Source organism: Stenella coeruleoalba (genome assembly GCF_951394435.1).
Source record: "Stenella coeruleoalba genome assembly, chromosome: 4".
Classification (NCBI taxonomy): Eukaryota; Metazoa; Chordata; class Mammalia; order Artiodactyla; family Delphinidae; genus Stenella; species Stenella coeruleoalba.
In genome coordinates, this window is record NC_137149.1 from 126,228,006 (window position 1) to 126,247,539 (window position 19,534).

The window sequence follows — 19,534 nt, forward strand, 5'->3', positions numbered from 1 at the left end:
ACTCTATAGATCACTGCTCAAAGCAAATATTTCATTCTGAAGTTGAGATTCTAATTTGAGTAAATTGAGTGAATCCCATGGCTTCTATTTTTTAGGATAAAGATATTCTAAGTGATCACAAAATTTGGACCTGAAAGAGCAAAGCAACTAAAAAAAATTGTTGAAGACAAGGCATGCTGAAATTTTAAACGTCCAATAGAAGCTACCCTGTTTTGGAAAAAAAAAAATGTGTATAAATATGATGAGTCGTAACTATCTACAATATTCAGAAAAGTGATTATTAATCACAATTCTGTTTGCATTTTGATTTTTACCAATTTATTTAAATGACAATAGCTTAAATGGTTAAAGTTTTCTAAGGGGAAACATACACCAGACACTTAGAATTTGCATTCCAAGAATGTTTTAAATGTCTTTTGTTGTCCATACTCTGGCAGACCTCACCAGATCTATTCAATATTAATACTGTTCAACTCGGTTCTGTTTGTTTATCATACGGCAGTCCACTAAGAACAAAACAACTGCAGGATGCTGAAGCCACCGCTTTTGCTGGCGGAAAAACTGGAATGTAATTACCTTTGGTTTTATGGAGAACATGCATGCTTCGATTTTTTTATAGCTGAAACAAAACGATCCCCATATACTCTCCCAGCTGCTATCCAGGAAGAGCTTGATTTTAGGGCCTCAAGAATTTTGTCTTTTACAATTTTTGGAATGTGTCCTGGCCACAAGATCTCTCATCAAAAGTGCAGAAATAGGATTCAATAAATTATCTGAAATCAAGTATAATATTATTCTTTGTAAAGTTTCATGCTGTTCCAACCCAGCAGGATGGTAACATTTTGCTCTGTGTGAGGTCTGCAGTGTAAATACCTATTTGAAGATAGATAGAGCCATCATTCTGGCTTTGGTTTCAATGAACCAATAGTCTTACTGAAGTCAATTAAACTGACTCAGCCCAAGCTGCAGCGCTGTTTTAGACAGATGAGTGCTGCTGTGGGTTGGGTATTTTTTTCTTCTTTTTTGCCTAAGTGTCTGTGTCTATACAGGTCCTTAACTTTATGTCTGACAATGTCATCAATCTTAAGAAGAAATTTAAGCTAATATCCTGTTTCAATTTTTAAAAGCCATCTACGAAGCCATCAAATTATAGCGGTTTAAACTAAATATACTTTGGAAATCATGTAAAACTTCGAATCATTATTACAGTGTGCCTAGTAATGATTGTGGCTGTTGCTGACTAATTTATAACATCTGGCAGGTCATCCTCTAATCTTCAGCCACATGAAAGTAAAACCCATACAAGGAAGGTAAGATAAATCCTGGAATACACAGTGAAGCGTGGCCTACAACTACAGTTTATCAACAAATAGTAAAATGGGTGACAGAGACCTTCTGTATTTCTCTTTATTTATCAAGTAACTAAAGAGAGAGGATAAAAAGGCACCCACATGGGTTCGATCAGGGGACAAAAGGAGAAAATACAGGACAGTATATTAAGATGACGCCTTAAGATCACTTGGTACACAAAAAGTTATTTCTAAAACTCATATGCCTACAAGGTTGTTCAGCTGTTGGGTAGAACACATGCGTCTCTGGACTGTAGTGCTGGATTATGTCATTAAAGAGTTCAGTTTCAATTTTAGGCTAATATGTAAATAGATCATTGTACTAAGGCAGCTGTTAAAGGGACCCCAGGATGAGTTATTTGTTTAGTTGGATGTGTTCAACAATAGCCTTTGTCCCTGAAAGAGCCAGAGCAAACAAATGATTGTAAAAGGGCACACTTGAAAACAATTACTTTTCACCCATTCCTTGACAGCTTTGGCTGTGAAACCACCCAAGGTAGAGAGAGCTTCTATGCCTCTGTGGCTACAAGTTAAGTTTTAGAAATGGGGGTATTTCAGTTGGTTGCAGATTCAATTTGGCTAATGGGAATTAGATCCTTTTAGCATCTTGTATTTAGGAGCTGCAAAAATATTGCTAAGACAATATAACTTGCTAGATATTGGCAGTACTTATTTGTAACAGTAGTTAACCATCTCGTTACAGTACACAAAACTATTAAAATATACAAAGAAATGAAAATATAGAATAACTTAGAAGAATAGTACCATAGCTAAAGAATTGAACTCAATTACATTCAATAGTTCATTACATATTAAAGAAAATGGGTTAGCCTGGAAACTGGACTTAATCGCACAGCTAAGTATGATCAATATTCTACTCAGTTTGCTACTATCTATCTGTCTATGAAGTTTCTTCACTTAGGAAAAAGCTACTCCTGTAGTTTCTTGAAAAGTTGCAGAAACCTTTCTGGGGAAATTTTTTTTTTTTCATGAACAAAAAAAGGGCCCTTTCAAATAGCCATCATCTCTCCTGCACACACATTATGAAATAAGACCCTAACATATATTATAAGCCAGGAAGGCTTAGGGGGAAAAAAGGGAAACACTGAAGTTTATTATAAAATAACATGTTTTAAAAACTATTAAAACTTGAGAACTAACATGGGTCAAGAATGCATATGCATAACTATATCAAATCCCTGATTGGAACAATTTGAGTATTGTTGGTTTATAAACCACTCGTAATGGAACCAGCAAAGTCTAGTGTACCAAATTTAATTCAGACACATTTTCCAAATGAGTAGGGGTTTGTTGGAGATTGGAAGCACATAAAATGGAAAGGAATGTGGATAGCTAACGTGGCAGAATGATTCCTAAAGAATGATTTCTTTAAAAAAATTTATATAATTTCTCTTAAGGGTTATAACTCCCCTCAGTCTCAGCGCCCCCCCCCCCCACCCAGCTCCCCACATTTAGTTAAGAAAAAGTTTTCACTCCTCCTGTACCTGGAAGAGTTCAGTATTGCAGGGGTCTGCGGATCATTGGTACATTCATAGCGTATATTGCACACGGGGAGGCTTAATGCCAAATATTTCGAATCCTTTCTCTCAATTTCCTGGTTCTGTCCTGCTCCTGGTAAAAACCCTGGAGCTGATGTGAATGTAGCGATTTTGTACTTTAATTCAATTACAACACAGGAGCTTAATGACATTGTTTGGAACAAAATGCGGGAATATCTGTTCCCTGAATCTCAGACTACTGCTGCATGTGGTAAGAATAAAGAGAGAGTTACAGCTGAAAACCTGCAGCAAGACAGTTCTCACTCAGCTGGGAATAGAGGGAGTTGGACAAATGCTCCCTCAAAAGGCATGAACATTTGGACAGAGCTGGGGACTGAAAGAGAATGATGTTCTCTAGTTTCACCCATTAGTGAACCAACTAACAAACACAATGGTGTTGTTGTTATTCTTTTGCCATAAGCAACAGGACTCTGTGTGTGGGCAGCAGTTTAGTGGGGAAGAGGATAAGTCGACCCCTTTTTGTCCTATTGATTTTTTCCTATTTGCATGACTTGAGCAAATTAAATGATGCAATATGGCTTTTTGTTACAAAACAAAGTGAGAGATACCACCCAGACACATATGTTGATTCGTAGGAGCTGTTTACATGAGAATAGAGTGAAATCTACCGTGAACTGAGCATAAAAATTAGATTCAGCCTGGGTTTTTTTTTTTTTTTTTTTTTTTAATGCCTGGGCCAGCAAGACTGAAGCAGAAGTTTTCCAAGAGTCTCTCAGACCTTGACAACTGCAGTGTTGTAACAGAGGAATTCTTAATTAAACCTAAAATGGGGGAAGGGTGGGGGGCAAAGACACCTGATTGTTTATTTCATGCGCAGGGATTGTTAATGACTGATCCCCGGAGTCTTTCCTTGGAATGCAGTAGAGAACACACATTACTGCAACCCAGGGCAAGAAAAAGGTTGCAAACTCAAATATAAGCATGTCTTCACACCCAACCAACACTATTTTCATATTTGTTTAAACTTATTAACATCGGGAAAATGTAAATGCCATTACCCCTAAAACAAGTTTCTGGAGAAGATCTTCCTAGACAACTAACTACCACTGAAAACCCGAATTTATAATGTTACAAAACGTGACAGGAGGAGAATCGCCTCGGTTTTACGTGATAAACATGCCCCAGCAAAATCTTTCGCCAATTTTGGGGTTCTAAACTGGAGTACCAGGAGTTCCTTTTCGCTATTTAACTATTGTAATGCAAGACACCCCCCCTCTGACGGGGCTGGGGATCATAAACCAACCGTGCTTCAACATCCTTTACGATTCAATCCTCTCTCTAACCGAGCACGTGGAGAAGCTGCACAAATCTTTTTACCCTAGAAAAATAAACCAGAAACCACAGCCACCTTCATTTACAGTTTTACCGCAACCAATGCCCGATTCGATCCAAAACACACTGTTAATCGCGATTCTTATAAAGTATTTACCCAGCCCAGAATGCGGGTACCACAGAAGCTTCTCTTTTCTGAGACAGGCAGTTTTGCACAGCATCCCGACCGGAGACTCTTGGGGGCGGGAGAGGTATCTGCGCACCCCAGAGGAACACACAAACGAATCACGCTAGCGCTTTAGAAAAGTTATCGAAAAGAACTCCCCAGAGAAGTTTCGCCCCTCTTCCCGTCACCAGCACTGCCGGAGCCACAAGGCACCCCACCCAGCCAGTATGCCAACCTCGCAGCTGCGAGGCGGGTGCGTGCCTACCTTGCTATCCAGGCGCCCCAGCCCGGGGCTGTCACTCCGCAGGCAGCAGGACAGCCGAGGGTAGAAGCCACCGCACAGCATCTCTCCCCCACTCAGCAGCTCCAGCTGGGACATCATCCGCCTATCTCTCCTTTTCAGGCGCTTCGGAGGGTTCCCATTCAGGCACCTTCTCCTCCTCGCTCCGCTCCCTTCGCTTCTTTCCCCAAACTTAGCATCTCCTTCAAAGAAGCCCAGAGCCACGGCTAACAGCAGCAGCTTAAAAGAGAGCATCTTCAGCATCGCCTGCCCCGCGCGGCAGGGGCTGGGCGCGGGAGGATGGGGGGGGAAGGCCACTGCCCAGCAGGGGCACTAGGGCGCAGCTCCAGGAGGAGGCTGCGGGGCGGCAGGACACTCGAGAGGCAGAGAGAGGTGGCGGGGGCGAGAAGATGTAGAGCGATGCAACTTTGCAAAAAATAAAAGACGAGGCGATGGGCCCAATGCCTCAGGGGAGCCCGAGGACCGAGATAAAGTGCGGTTGACACCGTTTGCGGTGGTGCCAGTGTCAGTTGGGTGGGGGGCTTTCTGCTGCGGCTGAGGAGTGGGAAGAGGGAAGGAGTTGGAAGAGGAGGTAGAAGAGGAGGAGAAGACGGCCACAGAGGTTCACTTGTCCGTGTAACGGGAGTTGTTTAGGTGAGACAGTAGTAGCAGGAACAGAAACGGCGGCGGCGGCGGCGGCGGCGGGGCAGGCGGAGGCAGGGCCAGCGCTGGGCTCTAGATGATGCTGAGGTCTCCTCTGCCGGCGGCTGCAGCTTCTCACACAGCCTTTCATGTTTCGTTCCCTCTTTTCTTCTTCTTTTTAACTAGCGCGCGGGGAGGTGCTGCCACCGCGCGCCCCTTGACGTCACCGCTGCTCGCGCGCCCCCGCCCGGGTTGGGGGGAGGGGAGGGGGCGGCTCCGGCGGCCTCCGGGGTGCGGTGGGGAGGGGCCGCGGGCCGTGGCGGCGGGCGGAGGGGGAGGGCCCGGCGGAGTCCTCGGAGCCAGCCTGGAGGGCGCGGGACGCCGCGCGCCCGCTTGGCCGCGCCGTCCGGGTGGGGGCGTGCACGGCCCTGGTCCCCCCGGCCGGCCCGCCTAGGACTGGGACGCGGCCCGGTGGCTCCCCGCCCGCTCCTCGCTCCTCGCGCAGCCCCTCCGTGCGACCCCGGCCGTGAGGCGGCCGCGCTGAGGCGCCGAGAGAAAGTGAGTAAGAGAGGGCTGTGGGAGGCGAGAAGGGAGGGGAGCCTTCCAGGGCCTCCCCTGCCCCGGTCCCTGTCCGCGCCTCTCCCGGGAGGGAGGATGAGCCGAGTGGGCTGGAGTTGGCGGGAGGGAGCTCTCCGGCCCCTTTCCCTCCCCTGGCCCGCTTGGACTCCCCCAGACCCCGGTGATTTCCAGAGTGAAGCTCGAGCCGCTAAAAATCGTCCTGGGGGTCTGATTGAGAGACGGGGGCAACAGCCCAGATGCTGCAAGCCGCTGAGTATGTGGAGGTGGTTTGAAGACTGTGCCGAGAAGATGTAGCCATCCTTGCCTAAGTCCTGCGCGCTCTTGGAGTGGCACAAGCGCGTGTGCGTGAGGTGGGGTGTCGGGGCCTCCTGGAAGGGTTGCTCTCGCCTGGGTCCTGGGCGGGCTGTCCCCGGACGCCCCGTTCGAGGGCCCCACCTGTGCCCTGGAACTTAGCCGGGCCCCGCTGGTGCCTCCCCGGGAACGCAGGAACGCAGGTTCCCCTGCCCCAGGTGGAGGAACGGAGAAGAAGCTGGCCATGGAATCAGCATTCATTTTAAATGGAAAAAAAAATCCTGGGGAGATTTCCGCAGGGGTGTAAACACAGAGACATCAGCTCTGGACGAAGAATTATTAGTAGGTTTGCAGGCGTCGATGAGCGGGATGCGCTACGTATCCCGGGAACCTAAATAAGTTAAATAGCTACCCCCACCCCCGCTAGACAAAGTCTGCGCAAAGAAGGTGTTTCTAAAGTGATTTGTGCCTTATCAAGAGTGGTGACTTGGCATTGATTGGATCCCCGCAAGTTGGCATCAAGAGGAGTCTCTGTGGGGTTGCATCACAAAATGTGCTTTCTGCCCACTTGAGTATTTAACAGGGGAGCTGACTTTCTGGTAGATGGGTTCTGAAGAGGAGATAAGGCCGTTTCCTCATTTTGGCAATGGAGGAACATTCACCATATTTGGATTTGCTTCGCTCTTCAGGCACAGATTTCACCAAGCGGATGTAAAAGTTGGTGACCGTGGGTGTGGATAGCTGATTAAACTACTTATTGTTAAAGTGGTCGCAGTGGCTAGATAAGGCTTCTGCCCCTTTCTCTTCCTGGGCCTGGATTTGCTAGTGGAGCTAGGTTTTTCCCAAAAGAGGTGACAGATTAGAATAGCTGAGAAGAATCTGCTGAGATATTCAGTCCAGACCTGAGCTCATTGTAGGGCCCCTATGACTTACTTAACATTTCTCCCAGGGGCCGTTGTATACACAAGACTTCTGTATGCTTGTGATCGCAAATGCTTCTTCTGATCCCACAGACTGCTTTATCTGACATTCTTCCTGCTTTGAAGACTTTTTAATATAAAGAAAATCATAGAGCTAGAAAGACTTTAAAACTTTAAACTCTCATTTAATAAACAAATCTATAAGTGAATCCCATCGAGATTATATGACTTGTACAATCTCATCTAATTAGGTAGTTTAAAAACCAGGGGCCCAATCTAGGTTGCTTTCCACCATCTAAAGCTTTATTCCCAAACACCAGTTTTACACTGTTTTTCCAAAATAAAAAAAATCCTTTAAAAATTCTATTTCAGTGCTATGAGCTCCCACCCCAAGTGATGAATTCATCTTAGTTTTGGAACAGGCCTTCCTTATGGTTCATACTTAAAGACTAAGGACATTTAAAGGTAAATTAATTTTGGTTTTAAAAAATTATGCAGATGTTATGAACTGTGACCCTAAGTTAAAGATATAGAGTTTATGAACGATTACTGAAATGAGACAGACTTGTTCCTTCTTGATCCATGGGAGCTAGAACTGATCCCATCTGCTCTTCATCACGCCAGTCCATAAATCGGGTCACTGATGAGTTAGCTGCATTTATTTTCAGCGTCACTGATAGAATTTCCAAATAGTCACTAAGCAGTGTTATACAAGTGAACTAACTTCCAATTCGTTTTTTGCAGAGGGAAATTGCAAAGCTCATCTACAGCCAGATTGACAGCATATTTCTTTTTAGGAATCAAGAATCAACACTGGGCTATTTCCTAAGATTAAACCATGAAAGCCCACTTGGAGGCTGCATGGCCATCTGCACACTTGAACCTGAAAAATGGACTTTTTCAATCGGGGAGATCTCCTTCAGCTAAATCATCAGAAGTGGTGAGAAGAAAAGACCCCTACCCAACCAACCTCCTCCAGACAAATTAAATCAGTCTAGCAAGGAATGGAGCTGTACAAGGGTGGCCAGAACACCATCTTCTGCTTGCACCATCACTGAGCTGTCCCTGTAGGACTGCCACCTACATGCCGGTTGCACCCAGGGCAAGGCATCCAGCTGTGTCAGGGAATGGGAGCTGAAGGCCTGCTCCACTCACCAAGCTGAGTTTATTGGTGCATGGCCGTGTCTGCCCAGATGATGTGGCTCCTTTTTCTAATCTGCACCAATGCACCCTGTATGGGCTCGTGGCATGTCTGACCACCCCGCTCCCATATCCCAGTCCTACCCGGGATTCTATTCCTTACCTCCATGGATTCAAGATTTTCATGAACACATTAGGTTTCTTGCAAAAGATGAAATATTTGACCCAAATTGAAATTAATTTCATAGGTAAAGCTCAAAGTATTCCATAGATGTGAATTACATATGTATATATGCATATATAAACAGTCATGTAGATATACATGGTCTGTGTATCAGAAGTTAGCAAAACTTAAATTTGGTAAATGTTTAAAATAAAACGAGTTTGGATATTCAAATTGGTTTTATATATGGATTTCTGGACTTCACAGAAATATGTGCTATTTAATTCTATTTCAACAAACATTAAGCACCAGCCACTGTGCTAAGCGATGTGTACCCAGAAATGAAAAGTAGTACAAACACCCTGCCTCTAGATAGCTAATAATCTAGTAAGGAAGACAATCTAGTAAGGTCACAAGTGAACTTATGATTGAATAATTACGGTAAAGGCTATGAAAGAAATGCTAAGATGGAGAATAACAAAGGCACATCCATTTCAGATTAAGTGACTGGAAAAAGCCTGTCTGTGAAAATGACATTTCAGCTGGGACCCAAGGATGCGCTGGAAGGAGTGTATGAAGTGACTCCTCCCTGCCATTTAAAGTACAGAAAAAAGAATGAAATCATGCCATGTGCAGCAACAGGGATGGACCTAGAGATGATCATACTAAGTGAAGTAAGTCAGAGAGAAAGATAAATATCATACGATATCACTTATATGTGGAATCTAGACAATAATACAAATGAACTTATTTACAAAACAGAAATAGACTCACAGACATAGAAAACAAATTTATGGTTACAGAGGGGAAAAGGGGGGAGGGATAAATTAGGAATTTGGGATTAACAGATACTACTATATATGAAATAGATAAACAACAAGAACCTACTATATAGCACAGGGAGCTATATTCAATATCTTGTAATAACCTCTAATGGAAAATAATATGAAAAAGAATATATATATACACATATATATTCATGTATAACTGAATCACTTTGCTGTACACCCAAACCTAACACAACACTGTAAATCAACTATACTTCAATTTAAAAAATTAAAGTACAGAAACAATTGAATTCAGAATAGAATATGATACATTTAAGGGAAAGCACAGATAACTAAGGAAGCACAGATAACTAAGAAAGGAGAGGCTACAGGCCAAACTCATAGGGTAGTTTATAGACTCTAGGAAATTAATGAAGTTATATTCATGCATTTGTCATTTCCTTTTGCAAGTACCTTATCCTCATTGATCTTTGTCTCTTTCTTTAAATCCTGGCTTTTCACTCAACTTCTAGGGATTTTAGTTCGAATGGCATTTCAGCCATTGATTCTCACCTAATCACTTATTTTCTTTGTTTTCATTTGTGCATTGTTAACGGGAATTGAGGTTTTTTCTTCATCCGTGGGAGCTGAATATCCATGCAGTTGTGAACTCCATGTGGGCAGGAATTGCATTTCCTTGGTCACTCCAGCACAATCTCGACAGTCTCATTCAGTCGCATGGTATAGCGCCGACCTCTCGATAAATGCTGCTGACTGTCCAATCCTGTTTGAATACTTTTTAAAGGTTTTAAATAGAGGAAACATTTGCATTATAAAAAATTTTAATTGTTAAACAGAAGAGAAGACGCACTTAAAGTGCAGTCTCACCAAGGAATTTCAGGAGACATTGTTACCGAAGTGTGAGTCCACCAAGGAAGGGCAGCCAATAAAGTTAAAGAATAAATACACATCCTTTAAAAACTAAAGACTGGGGGCTTCCCTGGTGGCGCAGTGGTTGAGAGTCCGCCTGCTGATGCAGGGAACACGGGTTCGTGCCCCGGTCCAGGAAGATCCCACATGCCGCGGAGCGGCTGGGCCCGTGAGCCATGGCCAATGAGCCTGCGCGTCCGGAGCCTGTGCTCCGCAACAGGAGAGGCCACAACAGTGAGAGGCCCGCGTACCGCAAAAAAAAAAAAACAAAAAAACTAAAGACTGGTTACAGTTCAGGTACGCTGATGACAGTGGTAGGGCTGCTTGTAGGGGTTTTTCTGTAGTTATTCAGTCTTTCTTTCAGAAGTTGACACTTGCTGGGTGCCAGATCCTGTTCTGGGTGCTGGGGACACATCAGAGAGCAAAATTTCTTTCATGGAGCTCGTGTTCCACTGGAGAGGCAGATAGCAAGTAGCTTGAGAGTATGCCAGAAGATGATGAGTGCTGTAGGGAAAGGGGGTCATGGGGAAAGTGTGCAGGGGTTGAGCGAAATAGTAATTTTATATATAGTTGGCCGTCTGTATCTCCAGGTTCTGCATCCGGGAATTCCACTAATTGCCATTGAAAATATTTTTAAGAAATTCCAGAAAGTTCCAAAAAGCAAAACTTGAAGTTGCCATGCCGGCAACTATTTATATAGCATTTACATTATACTGAGTGGTATAAGTAATCGAGATGATTTAAAGCCTGTGGGAGGATGTGCATGTGTTATATGCAAATACTATGCCATTTTGTATAAAGGACTTGAGAATCTATGGATTTTGGTATCCAGGCATCCTGGAACCAATCCCCTGTGGATACCAGGGGTGAGTGTACATTGTCAGGAAAGGAGTCTCCTGAGGTACGGGCAGAGACTGGGGCATAGATACTTGGACAGAGGCTTGAAGCAGTGAGCCTCTGCTCACTTACAAACATGCATGCGAATGTCTGTAAGCACAGGGAACAGCAAGTCAAAGGCCATAAAACAAGCATGCTTGGTATGTTTAAGGATTAGCAGAGAGACCAATGCAGCTGGAGCCGAGTGGGTGATAGAGGAAATGACAAGAAATGAGGGCAGACAAGTAGCCGGCGTCCCGCATTGCATAGGATTTTATAAACTATGTTACAGACTTCGGCTTTTCCTCTGAATGAAATGGTTATCACTCTGGAGTCTTGTCAGAAATAAAGAAATTCTATTTATTAATTAATTGTTAAATAAAGAGTAGCTATTTCCTATTTCCACAGAGCAAATTAAATATAAGGAATTAGTTAAATGGGTATTGGGAAACTGAAAAAGGGAAAAAAGATTATTGAAGTAAGATAGCGATTGCAGGAAGCAGCTCCCATCCCTGGGAATTGGGGGACAAGGGGAGTTGGGGTTACCAAAACCTAGAAGCTGACTAAAGAGCCCTGGTGGAACTGTGGAGACGCAGTCGTTGCCCAGCTGGTGTGGATACCTCCCAGATGGTGACATGAAGTTGATTATGGGCGTGCTGGGAGAAAACAAGACTGGAACCAACTGCTACTGACAGGATGCATTAGTTTCCTAGGGCTGCCATAGCAAAGTACCACAAACTAGGGGGCTTAAAGCAACAGAAATGTATTCTCTCACAGTTCTGGCGGCCAGAAGACTGAAATCAAAGCATGGGCAGGGTTGGCTCCTTCTGAGGGAGAATCTGTTCTGGGCTTCTCCCCTAGTTCTGGTAAGCTCGGGAGTTCTTTTCTTGGTTTGTAGATGGCGTTCTCCCTGTGTCTTCACATCATATTCCCTCCAAGCATGTCTGTCTCTGCGTCCATATTTCCCCCTTTCATAAGGACACCAGTCATGTTGGATTAGGGTCTACTTCATCTTAACTCACACAACTGCCAACACCTTATTTTCATTTAAGGCCCCATTCAGAGGTACTGGGGGTTAGGACTTTAACATCTATTAGGGGGACACAATTTAATTCATAACATAAGGGGTCATCACTGGGGGGATGCAGACAGGAATGGCAAGGAAGGTGCCTTCCAGCTTCCCTCCTGTGCCTTGTCTTAGGTCAGGCTGCCAATAAACAGAGCTCAAGGCAGAGATCCTTGGCCAATTAATTTATTGAAAGAGTACTCTTAGGGAAGGAGAGTGAGGGAAGCAGGATAAGGCAAGAGAACAAAGCTAAGTAAGGATGTAAGCTGGAGACTACCTTCAGTCTGATCCCACAGGGGCCTCTAGAGCATGAATTGCACCACAGAATTGGTCCCAACTTGAGGCGACGGTGAGGTGGGGTGGAATGATTTTTTTTAACCCACGTATCGGTTATTATTTGCAGGTTGCCCCCTAGGGAGACACAAGCCCCCAGGTAGACAGGTCCCATTCTGCCAAGAACAATGCTCTGGAGAAGCGACAGCTGTGAACTCTAGTAGCCTATGTTTTTCAAGGAATTTGTCCATTTCATCTGTTGACATAAAGTTGTTCATGATATTGCCTTGTTATCCTTTCATTCTATAGAATCTGTAGTATTGTTACTTCTCTTATTCCTAATATTGACAGTTTGTGCCTTCTGTCTTATTTCCTGATCAATGTGGCTGTAGGTTTATCAATTTTATTGGTTTTCTCAAAGAACCAGTTCTTCGTTTCATTAATTTTCTCAAATGTTTTTCTGTTTTTTATTTAGTTGATTTCCCTTCTGCTCTTTATTGTTTACTCTTTTCTGCTTACTTTCGGTTTAATTTGCTCTGATTTAGCCAGTTTCTTACAATGGAGCCCAAGGTCATTAATTTGGGACCTTCCTCTTTTTCTAATGTAGGCATTTAGCAATATACATTTCCCCCATAGTACTGCTTTTAGCCACATCCTACAAAATCTGAAACGTTGTGATTTCAATTTCATTCAGTTCAAAGTACTCTCTAATTTCCCCTTTGAGTTCTTCTTGACCAACAGGTTATTTAGAAGTGTCCAGTTGCTTGGGGATTTTTAAAAAGCCTTTCTGTTGATTCTAATTCAATTCCATTGTAGTCAGAGAGCATAATCTCTTAAAATTTTTTGAGAGTTCTTTATGGGTAGGAAAATGGTCTATCTTGGTAAACATTCTGTGTACAATTTTGCTGTTGTTGAGTGGAGTGTTCTATAAATGTTGATTAGGTTGATTTGTTATATAGTGTCATTCAGTCTTCCATCTTTACTGAGTTTCAGTCACTTGTTCTATCAGTTATTGAGAGAGGAATAAATATTGACAGTTCTGAATGTATTAGGGATTTTCCTGTTTCTTCTTGCAGTTCTTTCAGTCTTTGTTTCCCTTTCATTTTGAAGCTCTGTTACTGAGCACATAAGCATTTAGGACTGTTGTGTCTTCCTCATGAACTGTTCCTTTTGTCATTATGAAATGTCTTTCTTTATCCTTGGTGATAATCTTTGTTCCAAAATCTACTTTCTTATTAATATAACCACTCTCCCTTTCTTTTGATTAGTGTTAACATATTTTCTCCCATCCTTTTACTGTTGATTTATTTCTGTCTTTATATTTCAAGAGCATCAATTGTAGGTAGCATATAGTTGGGTTTTGCTTATTTTTGTCAATGTGATAACCTATGACTTTTTTTTTTGTACAATTAACAATTTACATATTTATTGGAGTATAATTGCTTTACAATGTGTGTTAGTTTCTGCTTTATAACAAAGTGAATCAGTTATACATATATATATGTTCCCATATCTCTTCCCTCTTGCGTCACCCTCCCTATCCCACCCCTCCAGGCGGTCACAAAGCACCGAGCTGATCTCCCTGTGCTATGCGGCTGCTTCCCACTAGCTATCTACCTTACATTTGGTAGTGTATATATGTCCATGCCTCTCTCTCGCTTTGTCACAGCTTACCCTTCCCCCTCCCCATATCCTCAAGTCCATTCTCTAGTAGGTCTGTGTCTTTATTCCTGTCTTACCCTTAGGTTCTTCATGACATTTTTTTTCTTACATTCTATATATATGTGTTAGCATACGGTATTTGTCTTTCTCTTTCTGACTTACTTCACTCTGTATGACAGACTCTAGGTCCATCCACCTCATTACAAATAGCTCAATTTCGTTTCTTTTTATGGCTGAGTAATATTCCATTGTATATATGTGCCACATCTTCTTTACCCATTCATCCGATGATGGACACTCAGGTTGTTTCCATCTCCGGGCTATTGTAAATAGAGCTGCAATGAACATTGTGGTACATGACTCTTTTTGAATTATGGTTTTCTCAGGGTATATGCCCAGTAGTGGGATTGCGGGGTCATATGGTAGTTCTATTTGTAGTTTTTTAAGGAAACTCCATACTGTTCTCCATAGTGGCTTTATCAATTTACATTCCCACCAACAGTGCAAGAGGGTTCCCTTTTCTCCACACCCTCTCCAGCATTCATTGTTTGTAGATTTTTTGATCATGGCCATTCTGACTGGTGTGAGATGATATCTCATTGTAGTTTTGATTTGCATTTCGCTAATGATTAATGAAGTTGAGCATTCGTTCATGTGTTTGTTGGCAGTCTGCATATCTTCTTGGAGAAATGTCTATTTAGGTCTTCTGCCCATTTTTGGATTGGGTTGTTTGTTTTTTTGATATTGAGCTGCATGAGCTGCTTGGATATTTTGGAGATTAATCCTTTGTCAGTTGCTTCATTTGCAAATATTTTCTCCCATTCTGAGGGCTGTTTTTTGGTCTTGTTTATGGTTTCCTTTGCTGTTCAAAAGCTTTGAAGTTTCATTAGGTCCCATTTGTTTATTTTTGTTTTTATTTCCATTTCTCTGGGAGGTGGGTCAGAAAGGATCTTGCTGTGATTTATGTCATAGAGTGTTCTGCCTATGTTTTCCTCTAAGAGTTTGATAGTTTCTGGCCTTACATTTAGGTCTTTAATCCATTTTGAGATTATTTTCGTGTATGGTGTTAGGAGTGATCTAATCTCATACTTTTACATATACCTGTCCAGTTTTCCCAGCACCACTTATTGAAGAGGCTGTGCTTTCTCCACTGTACACTCCTGCCTCCTTTATCAAAGATAAGGTGACCATATGTGTGTGGGTTTATCTGTGGGCTTTCTATCCTGTTCCATTGATCTATATTTCTGTTTTTGTGCCAGTACCATACTGTCTTGATTACTGTAGCTTTGTAGTATAGTCTGAAGTCAGGGAGCCTGATTCCTCCAGCTCTGTGTTTTGTTCTCAAGATTGCTTTGGCTATTCAGGGTCTTTTGTGTTTCCATACAAATTGTGAAATTTTTTGTTCTAGATCTGTGAAAAATGGCAGTGGTAGTTTGATAGGGATTGCATTGAATCTGTAGATTGCTTTGGGTAGTAGAGTCATTTTCACAATGTTGATTCTTCCAATCCAAGAACATGGTATATCTCTCCATCTATTTGTATCATCTTTAATTTCTTTCATCAGTGTCTTATAATTTTCTGCATACAGGTCTTTTGTCTCCTTAGGTAGGTTTATTCCTAGATATTTTATTCTTTTTGTTACAATAGTAAATGGAAGTGTTTTCTTGATTTCACTTTCAGATTTTTCATCATTAGTGTATAGGAATGCCAGAGATTTCTGTGCATTAATTTTGTACCCTGCTACTTTACCAAATTCATTGATTAGCTCTAGTAGTTTTCTGATAGCATCTTTAGGATTCTCTATGTATAGTATCATGTCATCTGCAAACAGTGTCAGCTTTACTTCTTCTTTTCCGATTTGGATTCCTTTTATTTCCTTTTCTTCTCTGATTGCTGTGGCTAAAACTTCCAAAACTATGTTGAATAAGAGTGGTGAGGGTGGGCAACCTTGTCTTGTTCCTGATCTTAGTGGAAATGGTTTCAGTTTTTCACCATTGAGGACGATGTTGGCTGTAGGTTTGTCATATATGGCCTTTATAATGTTGAGGAAAGTTCCCTCTATGCCTACTTTCTGCAGGGATTTTATCATAAATGGGTGTTGAATTTTGTCAAAAGATTTCTCTGCATCTATTGAGACGATCATATGGTTTTTCTCCTTCAATTTGTTAATATGGTGTATCACATTGATTGTTTTGTGTATATTGAAGAATCCTTGCATTCCTGGAATAAATTCCACTTGATCATGGTGTATGATCCTTTTAAAGTGCTGTTGGATTCTGTTTGCTAGTATTTTGTTGAGGATTTTTGCATCTATGTTCATCAGCGATATTGGCCTATAGTTTTCTTTCATTGTGACAGCCTTGTCTGGTTTTGGTATCAAGGTGATGGTGGCCTCGTAGAATGAGTTTGGGAGTGTTCCTCCCTCTGCTATATTTTGGAAGAATTTGAGAAGGATAGGTGTTAGCTCTTCTCTAAATGTTTGATAGAATTCGCCTGTGAAACCATCTGGTCCTTGGCTTTTGTTTCTTGGAAGAATTTTAATCAGAGTTTCAATTTCAGTGCTTGTGATTGGTCTGTTCATATTTTCTATTTCTTCCTGACTCAGTCTTGGCAGGCTGTGCATTTCTAAGAATTTGTCTATTTCTTCCAGGTTGTCCATTTTATTGGCATAGAGTTGCTTGTAGTAATCTCTCATGATCTTTAGTATTTCTGCAGTGTCAGTTGTTACTTCTCCTTTTTCATTTCTAATTCTATTGATTTGAGTCTTCTCCCTTTTTTTCCTGATGAGTCTGGCTAATGCTTTATCAATTTTGTTTATCTTCTCAAAGAACCACCTTTTAGTTTTATTGATCTTTGCTATCTTTTCCTTCATTTCTTTTTCATTTATTTCTGATCTGATCTTTATAATTTCTTTCCTTCTGCTAACTTTGGGGTTTTTTTGTTCTTCTTTCTCTAATTGCTTTAGGTGGAAGGTTAGGTTGTTTATTCGAGATGTTTCCTGTTTCTTAAGGTAGGATTGTATGGCTATAAACTTCCCTCTTAGAACTGCTTTTGCTGCATCCCATAGATTTTGGGTCGTCGTGTCTCCATTGTCATTTGTTTCTAGGTATTTTTAAATTTCCTGTTTGATTTATTCAGTGATCACTTCGTTATTAAGTAGTGTATTGTTTAGCCTCCATGTGTTTGTATTTTTTACAGATCTTATCCTGTAATTGATATCTAGTCTCATAGCGTTGTGGTCAGAAAAGATACTTGAAACAATTTCAATTTTCTTAAATTTACCAAGGCTTGACTTGTGACCCAAGATATGATCTATCCTGGTGAATATTCCATGAGCACTTGAGAAAAATGTGTATTCTTTTGTTTTTGGATGGAATGTCCTATAAATACCAATTAAGACCATCTTGTTTAATGTATCATTTAAAGCTTGTGTTTCCTTATTTATTTTCATTTTGGAAGATCTGTCCATTGGTGAAAGTGGGGTGTTAATGTCCCCTACTATGAATGTGTTACTGTCAATTTCCCCTTTTATGGCTGTTAGTATTTGCCTTATGTATTGAGGTGCTCCTATGTTGGGTGCATAAATATTTACAATTGTTATATCTTCTTCTTGGATCGATCCCTTGATCATTATGTAGTGTCCTTCTTTGTCTCTTGTAATACTCTTTATTTTAAAGTCTATTTTGTCTGATATGAGAATTGCTACTCCAGCTTTCTTTTGGTTTCCATTTGCATGAAATATCTTTTTCCATCCCCTTACTTTCAGTCTTTATGTGTCTCTAGGTCTGAAGTGGGTCTCTTGTAGACAGCAAATATATGGGTCTTCTTTTTGTATCCATTCAGCCAATCTGTGTCTTTTGGTGGGAGCATTTAGTCCATTTACATTTAAGGTAATTATCGATATGTATGTTCCTATTACCACTTTCTTAATTGTTTTGGGTTCGTTATTGTAGGTCTTTTCCTTCTCTTGTGTTTCTCGCCTAGAGAAGTTCCTTTAGCAGTTGCTGTAAAGCTGGTTTGGTGGTGCTGAGCTCTCTCAGCTTTTGCTTGTCTGTAAAGGTTTTAATTTCTTCATCAAATCTGAATGAGATCCTTGCTGGGTAGAGTAATGTTGGTTGCAGGTTTTTCTCCTTCATCACTTTAAATATGTCCTGCCAGTCCCTTCTGGCTTGCAGAGCTTCTGCTGAAAGATCAGCTGTTAACCTTATGGGGATTCCCTTGTGTGTTATTTGTTGTCTTTCCCTTGCTGCTTTTAATATGTTTTCTTTGTATTTAATTTTTGACAGTTTGATTAATATGTGTCTTGGCGTATTTCTCCTTGGATTTATCCTGTATGGGACTCTCTGTGCTTCCTGGACTTGATTAACTATTTCCTTTCCCATATTAGGGAAGTGTTCAACTATAATCTCTTCAAATATTTTCTCAGTCCCTTTCTTTTTCTTTTCTTCTTCTGGAACCCCTATAATTCGAATGTTGGTGCGTTTAATGTTGTCCCAGAGGTCTCTGAGGCTGTCCTCAGTTCTTTTCATTCTTTTCTCTTTATTCTGCTCTGCAGTAGTCATTTCCACTATTTTATCTTCCAGATCACTTATCTGTTCTTCTGCCTCAGTTATTCTGCTATTGATCCCATCTAGAGTATTTTTAATTTCACTTATTGTGTTGTTAATCGTTGGTTGTTTCATCTTTAGTTCTTCTAGGTCCTTGTTAAATGTTTCTTGCATTTTGTCCATTCAATTTCCAAGATTTTGGATCATCTTTACTCTCATTATTCTGAATTCTTTTTCAAGTAGACTGCCTATTTCCTCTTCATTCGTTAGGTCTGTTGGGTTTTTGTCTTGCTCCTTCATCTGCTGTGTGTTTTTCTGTCTTCTCATTTTGCTTATCTTACTGTCTTTGGGGTCTCCTTTTTGCAGGCTGCAGGTTCGTAGCTCCTGTTGTTTTTGGTGTCTGTCCCCAGTGGCTAAGGTTGGTTCAGTGGGTTGTGTAGGCTTCCTGGTGGAGGGAACTAGTGCCTGTGTTCTGGTGGGTGAGGCTGGAACTTGTCTTTCTGGTGGGCAGGTCCACGTCTGGTGGTGTGTTTTGGGGTGTCTGTGGACTTATTATGCTTTTAGGCAGCCTCTCTGCTAATGGGTGGGGTTGTGTTCCTGTCTTGCTAGTTGTTTGGCATAGGATGTCCACCACTGTAACTTGCTGGTCGTTGAGTGAAGCTGGGTGCTGGTGTTGAGATGGAGGTCTCTGGGAGATTTTCGCCATTTGATGTTATGTGGAGCTGGGAGGTCTCTTGTGGACCAGTGTCCTGAAGTTGGCTCTCCCACCTCAGAGGCACAGCACTGACTCCTGACTGCAGAACCAAGAGCCTTTCATCCACAGGGCCCAGAATAAAAGGGAGAAAAAGTAGAAAGAATTAGTCGAAGTAGAAAGAAAGAAAGGAGGGAGGGAGGGAGGGAGTGAGGAAGGAAGGAAGGAAGGAGGGAAGGAAGAAAAAAAGAAAGAAGATAAAGTAAAATAAAATAAAGATAAAATATAATAAAGTTATTAAAATTAAAAAAAATTATTAAGAAAAAAAGAAAAAGACGGA

The 19,534-nt window shown here is 41.7% G+C and overlaps 1 protein-coding gene and 1 long non-coding RNA gene across 3 annotated transcripts in view; one reads left to right on the forward strand and one right to left on the reverse strand.

Moving 5' to 3' along the window:
* HHIP (hedgehog interacting protein) overlaps nt 1-4,925 on the reverse strand; it is an 88,480-nt gene extending 83,555 nt beyond the window's left edge. For both annotated transcript variants that reach the window (XM_079920339.1, XM_079920340.1), the window contains exon 1: nt 4,633-4,925. In XM_079920339.1, coding sequence (XP_079776465.1) covers nt 4,633-4,911 — 279 coding nt within the window. In that variant the 5' untranslated portion in view covers nt 4,912-4,925. The remainder of the gene's footprint in view (nt 1-4,632) is intronic.
* Nucleotides 4,926-5,606: 681 nt separating this feature from the next.
* The window catches only part of LOC307185904, a 33,180-nt gene continuing 19,252 nt past the window's right edge, over nt 5,607-19,534 (forward strand). The window contains exons 1-3 of the long non-coding RNA XR_013828203.1: nt 5,607-5,847; nt 7,877-8,019; nt 8,881-9,056. This is a non-coding gene — a long non-coding RNA (uncharacterized lncRNA). The remainder of the gene's footprint in view (nt 5,848-7,876; nt 8,020-8,880; nt 9,057-19,534) is intronic.